At 37.5% G+C, this 11,386-nt stretch overlaps 1 protein-coding gene across 1 annotated transcript; it reads left to right on the forward strand.

Annotated features, from left to right (window-relative positions):
• Nucleotides 1-4,913: 4,913 nt before the first annotated feature.
• On the forward strand, nucleotides 4,914-10,946 carry LOC114365820 (inositol oxygenase-like). Its single transcript, XM_028322497.1, is given in 7 exon segments — nucleotides 4,914-5,105; nucleotides 5,560-5,737; nucleotides 6,905-7,120; nucleotides 8,651-8,810; nucleotides 9,498-9,632; nucleotides 10,252-10,347; nucleotides 10,606-10,946. Coding segments are annotated over 7 exon segments (972 nt in total). The 5' UTR covers nucleotides 4,914-5,027; the 3' UTR covers nucleotides 10,715-10,946.
• The last annotated feature ends 440 nt before the right edge of the window (nucleotides 10,947-11,386 follow it).

Consider the following 11,386-nt stretch of genomic DNA (forward strand, 5'->3'; position numbering starts at 1 on the left):
GTTCCCGAACCCCAAGCGGGTTCAGCGTAGAAAGTGTAGACCAAAATAATACACCTTGCTTTGCTTCAAGTAAATTAAAGAGGATCTTACTCCTGCAGTAGAGATTAAATAACTTGTTGATGATGATGCCCTAAAATAGTTAAAAANATTGATGACAACACGCAGCAAAGCTTTGTAAGGCAGGAAGACTCCTCGGAGGATGAGAATGGAGAAGTGAGAAGGGATAGAAGAAGGAAGAAAGAAGATAGGGAGTATAGTGAGGGAGAGTGGTCCAGCGATACGGAGCAGGACTCCGGGTCGTCTTATAGCGGGAAAGAAGAATGATAATCAGGTAAGAGAAATAGGAATTAGAATAACTTTATTCAGCATATAACAGAAAGTTGCCTAAGGCCCGATTCGACCAAACTTTTATCCGAGAATAACTCCTGGTACAACTGGCACATTGACAGTTTCAGTATGGGAAATAATATGTCAAAATGTCGAATAACTGACGATTTAATCTCAGAATTAATATTTACTCTTGTTTGGTCGAATCCACCCTAAGTACACACAATATTGAGGAGAATGATAATTTTTTACTTCTTTTTCACGTAAATCCTTGAAGTTTTGACGTGTGGTCATAGTGGAATAAAACCACTCCCACTCTTACCGTAGATGTAAAAGGCGACTAAGGGACAAATATGCGAACATCGCGGTTCCCGAACCCCAAGCGGGTTCAGCGTAGAAAGTGTAGACCAAAATAATACACCTTGCTTTGCTTCAAGTAAATTAAAGAGGATCTTACTCCTGCAGTAGAGATTAAATAACTTGTTGATGATGATGCCCTAAAATAGTTAAAAATACATTTATTTTGCCTTTTTAAACCGACTGCCAACATTTTTTGTTAACATTAACTCCTTGAAGAAGTTTGCTTCTAAAACGCCCATTTGTGTATTAGAAAAACTTGAACGAAAGAACATTCGAATCGGTCAGCTATGTAAAATTAGATGAGATGAATTCAATTGTTCTTTTACCTAAGTAATAAATCAACATTAAAGTTTATGTTATCAATTCTTTTGTTTTAGGTACACCAACGACAAATATTCCCCGACACAAAAGACTTAGTTAAGTAGATTATGATTTCTTAACGAATTATGAATGTAATATGTATTTATAAATATAGATTTCGTATTGTTCTAAATTACATTTTATTTTAATCCTTCGCCATTTTATACAGCGACATCTAGTTTTAATGCTCCAAGAAATTACGCGAAGTTTGTACCTACTATAGGTAACGAGTGACGTCACGTTAACATTTTCTAAATTGTATTTTTTCTGACTGATTACTGATCAACAATATACGCCGTAGAAACACACGTTAATGTTAAACGTTATCAAATACAAGGTAATATTTCTTTAAAGCGCAGTAGTTAAACAGTCAGTATTGTCCTTTTTTGAGTACACACTGCACACAATAATTGCTCTGTGTCTCATTATAATATTACCGTTTTACCAGTAATCTAATAGCACAGAATAATAATAAGTACTGCTAATAGTCACAATAGGGTCGCACTCATGGAGTCCTTTTTGAATGTCATTAATTAAAATTTACGATATAATTAATTTGAATGCTTATTATTAATAGTGATAGTGAGATAGGTAGTACATTTGCTATTACATAAATAATACTAAAAGAAACATAGCGAGTGTTTTGGGTACACCACTGGCTTATCATTGAATTAATAACATTTAAAATGTTTATTTACATCTTTTATCATCATTATGTTTTCATTATAAAGATAAAATCACTGTTTGCTTACATGCAAAACTCATAAACTTATGGGTTATCAATATGTATTTTTCCCAAAATTATGGGTCAAATAAGTCCCAAAGCATTGAAAATTCAGAAAAATCTATTTAATTTTATATCCAAAACAAATCTAAATTTTTATGTTGTCAAATCGCGATGTCACTCTCACTCATTGATAGATAACAATTGAAACTAATGACGTCACTTATTTTGCTGTTATTGTTCCGAGTGCTAACCCAAGTTTTTGTTTACTGATTTCATATAGCTATCTAAGTTGGGTTCTAGGGCTAAATTAAATTTATACAAACTACTAAATTACATACGCCCTGTATAAAGAAGTAAACAGCAAAGCAATTCGACGGTGGCTAAAGGATAAACTTGTCTGCGAACGTCAATAGCAGATAATCATTTTCTAAGCCGCGGTGTTCTGCTTATCTTATCTGATATTTGTTCTATCCCGCGAAGTCCTGAGATCAACACAACATAGAATAATAATCAGCGTGAATAGAGATACACACAAGGACAGTTTGACGATTTTATTCATACAACTTTATGGAATAAACGATTTCAAAAGCGTGCATCAAAATAGTGCAAATCGAGTCACATACACTATTTTTATACTACATAGGCACTAAGAAGAACAGTAAATAAATTATACATATTGCTCCTATCATAAGAGCAAATGGAACTTAATCATTTCTTGCTGTCTGTACATCAGACTACATTTTCGTTGCAATTGCACCCGTGTCAACATTCAACAAAATTTCCGGCAAAAAATGTTGATTTTGTTGATTGTGTAGAGCAAAACGCGCTGGAGACCCAGCATAATTATTACTGTGTAATAGATAAAGCGCCCCTGGTTGTTGCTTGATGTGCTTTCGTCTACTAAGTGGGGACTTTACAGAAAACGGCCGATATCGGCCTGAACAAATAGGATAGATTAGTCAATAAAAACTAACTCAAAATAGAAGGCAACTTTTCAATGTCCCTTTATTTATTGACAAACAGACTGCGTAATAATCTTCTATTGTTATCAGCATCACCCATATCGGTAGTACTTGACGAGTAATCCCTTGTGAGTGGCTAGATCACCTCTCTTGACGTTCCCGGGTTATCTTCCTGGGTCGTGCCCCACGCCAATTTTATGGAAAATTTTAAACAAAACATTTTAACGACGATATCTTATTTCTAATCGACCGCTAGTTTTTGTTAGTACATGGGACAAACTTGACCATAATACATAATATTATACAAATCGTTCGTTCGTTTCAGCCAAATGACGTCTACTGCTGGATAAAGGCCCGCAGTGCCCGCGTAAATTTCTCTAGTGGCGAACACGGGCTGGAAGACGTAGGGCAGGCCTTCCCACAGGTAGACCGAGGATCTGGTGAAGGTCGCGGAAAGTACCTGGATTATACTTACATATTTATTTTTAAGTGTCTGCTTCACCCAAAGGTTGACTGGAAGAGAATGCCATATGACATCAAGTTCGCCTTTTGTGCTGTTATTTAAAAGTTTTAAATAAATATGTAGGTACAACAGTGACTTACGCATTTAGACCGTGGCAGGAGGCGCGGCCCGCTACCCCGCTGGGGTCAATTTGCGAATTATATTTAGATTGACCTCGCGGTTAGATGACACATAAATATGCATCATTGTCCGTCCGACTCACGTGACTGTTACGAACAGTGATCATAAAGTTTTGTTTAGGTTTCTCACATTTTTTCAAAATTTTCAAGGTGGACACTGCGTAACATGCTACAGCCGTCCCTTACTGAAATATTGGAAAGTTTGATCAAAATAAATACAAAAAATATCTCCTCTGTCGGAATCAGAATCCACACACAGCCTGTATAAGATACCCCTATGTGATTTTTTATAAGTTTTCTTTCAAATAAACTTTAACTTTCATGTTAGATAATAAGTACTTATCTGGAATTTAAAGCCTTTAACTTAAAGAGCCTACTCATTCACAAAAGTCAATTAAAAAGCAACACTGTTCAGATGAATAGGGATGCCAGATTTAGAAATATGATTGGCTAGGTACAATAAATCATCACGATTTTAATAAACGCCATGTTATGATTTTTAAAGGGGTTATTTAATAACGTGGCGGAAATAATTGATGTAACATGCATTTAGCATGTTTTTTTTTGTTAAATTAATGGTTAAAAACTATCGACTCTTAAAAAATTGTCACCAATAATATACATGGTGTTGTGCCACTTGCCGAGTCCCTGATAGCTTACTGAGAACTTTCTGATTATTTTCCTATTTCTTGGATCTTTATTGTTTTGACAGCTTCTAACTCTTAAGTTCTTCGAAATCTTCCTATGTTCTTCTGATTAATTTCGTTGCGGGGTCCAATGACAGTTTAACTTTCCCCCGGGACAAACTTAGCCTTCACTGGTTGGGTTTTATTGGCGGTCAAGATGTAGATCCTGGCTACATAGGAGTTGCAGCGGTGGGAACGAGAGGTGGGAATAGTCCCGTGTCTACTAAGTACACTTTGTGATATGATATGGCCAAAAACTGTTCTATATTTCCAATAAAAGGTAGCCCTGGTCATCTCGGTGCACGAGTACAAATTACGTCGGATTTCCTTCTCAAGTGCAATGTCGTCGCCGCGTATAGGATGGACGCTCGTGTAAATAATCCATCACCATTATAGTAGTAGTAGGTAGTGATGATTATTGTATAGATTTCGGTTTTTTGGATTCGCCACAGTATACTTTAAAACCAACTTTGAAAAAAAAAACAAAGACATACAAAGAACATATCAGTATGGGATGGGAGTCTTCCCAGTTCGTACAAACCGAAATAAATGTTTAAGTAAATAGTTTGGGTGTTTTTCGGTGGCGTACAAAGCCTTACACCAGGATTATGACCCCATGGCGGTAGCCGTCCAAAAGACTTCGAAGGACACCGTCAGGTTTTAGTGAGATGGCCCTGCCCATCTGGCAGGGAGAGCCCATATAACTCACTGGTCCTTCAGGGCTAGTGGGTAAGCAATTTCATGCATTTCCTGAGGAAAAAAAGGACTATGACCCCGTATAGGTGAGTACCTACTTTTTTATTACACAAAAACCAAGAAGAAATAAGTAGGTAAGTAAGTATGCTCCCCTGATAGCTCACCTAGGTCTTAACAGCTAAACTGGAGATCAGATAAAGGATTTAAAACAATATCACCCTGTGTCGTTATCAGTTATCTCGGTAGGCCCGCGCCCCATATAAGTAAATGGCGCTCTCGGCTCGGCTATTGTTCACACTCCTGACTCCACGAGCTGACAGAAGAAAGATGGCAGCCACAGACGTTGTGAGTAAAAGTTTGTGTTTTGGATTTTTAGCGAGAAGATCTATGAGGACATCTATTTTGAGCTTTTTAAAAGGATTAGAGTTGTTTTTTGATTTATTTTCATTTGATTTTATTGGTCACAGAAAAAGTATCAACAGTAGCTTCAATGAGGAGGTTAAAAATAAGAATGTTTGTATTTCGTTTTGGGTCTAAGTCCACATACAAAAGTTTCTTCTTTCTTTCCAAATAATATTAGGTATATTAGAATTATTCTGAAATCTAGTTAGATATTTTTAGTTAATTAGCTCAAACTCTTTTTAATTATCATCCTAATTTACTTAACCCAAATTAGACAGAGCTAAAATACATTAGATAAATAATATGACTAATTTAAAACATAGTAAACACTCGTGCTTGCTTTATCACGCAAAAATTTACTTGCAACCTTCCAAAATCAACTTTATTTTCTCCCCAGAAATCCCCAATATCAATGATCGACCCGTCGCAACTGCTGCGACCCGAACCCACGTTCCACGATAAGCCTCTGGATGCCTTCCGCGACTACTCCGTCGACGACTCCGACCCGATCAAGGTGCGCGTGCGCAGGACTTATTACACCATGCACACTAACGTCACCGTGGACCTTGTCAAACGTGAGTACAGCCCTCTAGACAAATGAGGTTAGGCCCTTCGCCCACGGCGACTTTTTGTAGCGATACTGTCGCACGTTTGCATCGATACAGTCGCAATGCGGTCGCTAGCTGTGTGCCCTCGCCCACATTTTAAACGCGCTTCTGTCGCGATGTAAACGCAGTACTGTCGCGATACAAATCAAGGAGTGCGTGCGGAGGACCTACTACACCATGCACACACATTAACGTCACCGTCGACCTAGTCAAACGTGAGTGACTACAGCCCCTAACACTAAGTATATCTAGTATACATAGCCCCCTATACACAGTAACACCCGTGCGTGAGCCGTTCATTCTTCATCTTTAAAAACTAGCTGTTACCGGCAGCTTCGCCCACATGAATTTCGATTAAGTAGTCACTGAAAAACTATCGCCCGATATCACACTTATTAAATCCTTTTTAAAAACCGCGATAAGCCTAGGTTTTACTTTTAGGTGACTTTTAGTCGGCCGATAGTTGGACCCGATTCTAATTTGTATGAAGGAAGAATCGGCCGATACCAAATCGGTGTAATGCGCTCTTTCATACATCTCCATACTGATTAACAGCCCGACCCAACTATCGGCCAACTAAAAGTCGATAGTCTGCGCCTAGGCTTAAAGTTTTTTTTTTTTTACCTGGGTCTCAAATTATCTCTTCACCACCTTTCATCTCATTGGTTCAGTGTTAAAGAGTGAAAAGGCACAAATCATTATTTTTCTGCTCGAGATAATTAACTGATGATTGATGAGATTTTAACCATGACAATTTACAGTCAATTGAAGCCACAACTTTAGTAAAATGTTTACGTTGTTAAATTAGTTGTCTCGAAAATAAAAACCGAACAACTACTATCCATTTTAATAGTTGCAATTTCGTAATCGCTGTGCTCCAGCGTCTTTTTTTGCATGTTACTTTGCTCCGTAAACCGATTTTGAAAATAAAATTGCAACTTACCTACTTAGGAGGGTATCGCCCGTATTCACAAACATTCTATGAGGTCTCACAGTGCGCGTGGACGCACAGGGTGACACACGAACCAATCATAGAGCCCTTCAACGCTGTGTGATCGATTTGCTGCTTCACTTATTGCAAGCATCGTTTGTTGATACGGGCGTGAGTCTTACTTCAACCTTGTTTCTCAACAGAAAAGCGCGAAAAGTGGCTCAAGTTCAACCACTTCAAGGCGACCATCAAGGAGGCGCTGACGAAGCTGAACGAGCTGGTGGACGAGTCCGACCCCGACACCGACCTGCCCAACATCGTGCATGCCTTCCAGACGGCTTAAACTGAATCTGAAACTGAGACCAGTAATGCCTGCAACACCAGTATTTTGATTCATCAGACTTGGTTGACCTTACGAGTGTACTGGGACTGAATGAACATTGATGATCCTGATGGATTGCTGGAGATGCCGAAAATAGATACTAATGAATTGTTTCCAGTCGAAGAAAAGCGTCGAGGAAAGAAGAGGAAGATAAAAGAAGGAGATACGAATAGTAGGGAAAAGTCAAAGAGATCAGGTGACGGAAAAAGAAGCAACCTAAATGAGTTCCATGTTCAATTGATAGTGGACCTTTATGATGCACATAAAAGTATTTTTTATTATTTTTAGAGTAAAGACTATAAACTTAAATGCATCTTTCAGTTAAATTTTCACTATCCTGTATATGTTCTCACTTCCCTGTCCATCGAAAATAGAAAAACCGCTATAAAATCAATATTTATCATAATTTTGTCTGGCCCGTTAAAAATTGGATATGTTGTAGTATATTCTCGGTCTTTAGTCACTGTTTATACTGATTACTAACAAAAACTGGAGATTCATTTTATGGTCCTAAATAATTCCACCGTGAGTAGAACTACCCATATTTATTATTGATTAGGACTAATGTATACCATTATTTATAATTATGGAGTCGGTGTTGAAAGATTTGAAGATTTTATAGTTTCCTTGAGCTGTCACTTGACAGCCTGGCACACTTTTACGATGGTGGATCAAAGTATTTTGGTTTGACTATAGAGCGTGAGAACACGCACACAGTCATAATTATTTTAGTGTGAATAAAACTAGCATCGAAATTACCTAAACTTGACATGCCACGCTAGACGTAAACGCTCTTAAAGTCGATTACATAATGCACCAAAGAAAAAAAAAACATTGAACTGAGTCGGTATCTTGTAATTAAGATAAAAAGCGATACAAACTAAAAAGTTCAGATAAAAATAAAATAATTGCGTTTTATGATCTCAATCCAAATACAACACAATCATCATGACGTAGGACGTTTCATATTGTAAACTAATAATTAAATTCGCATATGCGTCTCGATAACCCGCAATTAGACGCCGTGAACTTGAGACGTGATCTTGATACTTGATCGTGATCTTGTGACGCGTTATCTCCGGACCTATCCTCGCCACTAGATGAAATTCCTATTTTACTGATTTCAATTTTGTCTCGGTCTTTAAAAGGGTGACCATGTTTTTTTACACACGGCCACACTGTTAACTACCTATCCATTTCCGTTTTTGCTCTCGCTCTCACCAAATGGTGATTCTTTGCGATAGAACGAGATGACATGACTGGCAATGGGCAGTTAACACTGTTGCCGATAGTACATAAAGCTATTGCGATATCTATGACTTGTATAATTTCATCAAAATCCGTCCACTCGTTTTAATGTTACTACTAGGCAGAACCTAGCCCACGCAGTGCATTTTGCAAAATTGAAATATAGTTGGTAAAGTTTCATGTCATTTATTTAACTCTTAACTTTTCGAGCACAGACAGCTCTATTTAATTTTAAGGGCTTTATTTAACCCTTAAACAGACCAAGCAACCTTCTTACCACAAGACAATAAAGTGGTAACTATATTCCCATTCGTTAAATGATATTCCCATTGTCTGTTAAAGGTGATGGCGTTCTACGACGAGCCGCAGTGGTGCGTGGTGGGCGATACGTTCCCCGTGGGCTGCCGATGGGCGAAATCCATCGTGTACGGGCCTGAGAGCTTCAAGGACAACCCCGACACATACAACCCTAAATACAAGTTAGTCTTTACATTATTAAATCATTATTAGATTAATTTCAGGGACGGAATTAAAAAAACAACAACATAAATATGTAACGGGTTCAAATTGATTCAAACACGAAGAATGACTGGCTGAACCTCATCTTTTGGATCAAAGAATCAAAAAATGAGTTTGACTCGAGCATTGAACGTCATTTCATAACTTAGTAGCCTACGAACCCTAAATTCTCTAGTCTTTTGAAAATTAAAAATCTTTATTCAATTTTGTTCGATACTAATGAGGGCTATCGTTTTAGCGCTCACCAGTTAGCGCCACTGTAGAGTAAGGTCCTGTCACTTGCTAGTAGCGAAGACAGTGGCACCAACTGGTGAGCGCTAAAGTGGTAGGAGGACTATCGCATTTGTACTCATCATGATGGCGCCACTGTAGAGTAAGGTCCTGTCAATCGCCAGGGGTGCCAACTGTTAAGTATAAAAACGAAAGCCCTCATTGGCATTTACTTATAATTATATTCTTAATTTTTTTCGCTAAAATATCAATACTAAAATTTAGCTTGGAAGACTGGGCACAGTGCCATATAAAAGACATCATTGGTTGACCGGATTACTTACACACGCCAAGTTGTGGACACAGAAACATTAAAATTGTTTGAAATAAATTATAATGTTTTCACCTACTTAATTATAACGCTCCTACTTACACAGCACAGAGTACGGCATGTACCAGGCGCGCTGCGGGCTGGACGCGCTACTCATGTCGTGGAGCCACGACGAGTACCTCTACCAGTTCCTGCTGCACAACAAGGCTAAACTGCCCGAGAAGGCGCTTTACATGATCAGGTAAATCATGAGCTTAGGACCTTAGGATATATTTTTTAGAAATTTATAGATCGTGACATCCACGAAGACGCTCCCCACCAATTTCTGGTCGAGGGAAGCGCAAGGTGCGGCGAGTTTGATCCGAGCAATCCGAGCGTCATTATTGTAGTGTGCGTGTGCACTTATGGATATTTTAGCGTGTACCGATAACACTCAAACATTGGTGGAAGAATGGTAGGGCGCGTCTTCGTGGATGACACGCACACGATCTATACTTACTTTATAGCACACCGCAATTCGAACACGCGTTCTTCGTATATCGAGTCGGCAGTTCGATCCCTTCACTATTTGGCTATTGTGGCTCCAGAATAAATGCTCAATTATTATTATTAGTTTTTGCAACCAATGAACAACTAACTTTCAGTTACAAAACATATAATTTCTTACCTCCATGACCGTTTATTCTGGTACTTCTGGCACATAAATGAGAAAGATCACAGAAATTCAATCATTTTTGTGTAAGCAGCTATCGTGTTGTTTAAATCGTCGTAGATGTGCGACGTAGTTTATAGTGAATTTATTAAGTTAGAAAAATAGTGCTTGTCTAAAACTTATTAAAATGTATTCCATTATTTGTCAGGTACCACTCGTTCTACCCGTGGCACGCAGGCGGCGACTACCGCCACCTCACTAATGAGAAAGATGAGCAAATCCTGCAGTGGGTGCTAGAATTCAAGTGAGTTTCAATTTTTGTTAATCCTTATAGCATTTACCCTTCAAGTACCAGCGTCATGCGACCGCTTAGGGTTGGAAATACAGTTTTGTGTAGTGAATACTATACTAAATATAGTTTTTATTTATTTATTTGATTGTCAAATGCTATTTACTTACTTACACACATGGTAGTTTTGTGTGTTTAAGGAAACAACTTTATAAATGCAGTACTAAATGGTACTTACTTTTAATGCATTATATTTATTAATTTATATTTTAGCAAATACGACCTGTACACGAAGAGCGAAAAGGTCCCGGACATCGACGCCCTCTGGCCGTACTACGAGGGACTAATCGACAAGTACATTCCCGGGGTACTGGAGTGGTGATTTCTTATGGGTACAGCAAGTTTAACCAAGATTGTCTTTAAGTACAGCTAGATTGACCATCCACTCGTATTTTTTATGCAAGGGTTATTGTCCTACCAGTAAATTTGTAGATTATATCTCATAAGTGGTACATACAGTGCATAAGTTTTGATTTGACTTTAATAACCTAACTCACAATATCCAATTTTTTTTCTCGTCTGTCTATGCTCAAGATAAATAAAAAAAAATGTTTTTAAGAAATAAATTGTCATTACTTGTTTAAGGGTTAAAAACACTAAAAGTATATTTGATAAATTGTAAAATTATGAAATTACTACATTGTTATTTAAGAGATATTTGGTGCTATGAAAATTACGTATTATTATGTATGTATTTATATAGTGATTTTATCATTATGTTTTAAAACATAGTTTTATTGTTACAAAAACATATTGACTGAAAAAGAGAATGTATTGTACATATTTTGAATATTGATATTTTTATTTAAATGTAAATAATTTGTAAATACTATGGTGTTTTATTATCTCAAACTTAATTACTCCTCCTTTTTTGAACATTTTTGTCCTGGCAAATGCCGAACTGATATTATGGGACGTAAAGAAGTATGTAGTAGAATATAACAGTTAACTGAATGTCACATTTAATTAACGATTTTTAAAGATGGATAGTGTA

This window comes from Ostrinia furnacalis, unplaced genomic scaffold (assembly GCF_004193835.3).
Source record: "Ostrinia furnacalis isolate ACB-3 unplaced genomic scaffold, ASM419383v2 OfSCF7654, whole genome shotgun sequence".
NCBI lineage: Eukaryota > Metazoa > Arthropoda > Insecta > Lepidoptera > Crambidae > Ostrinia > Ostrinia furnacalis.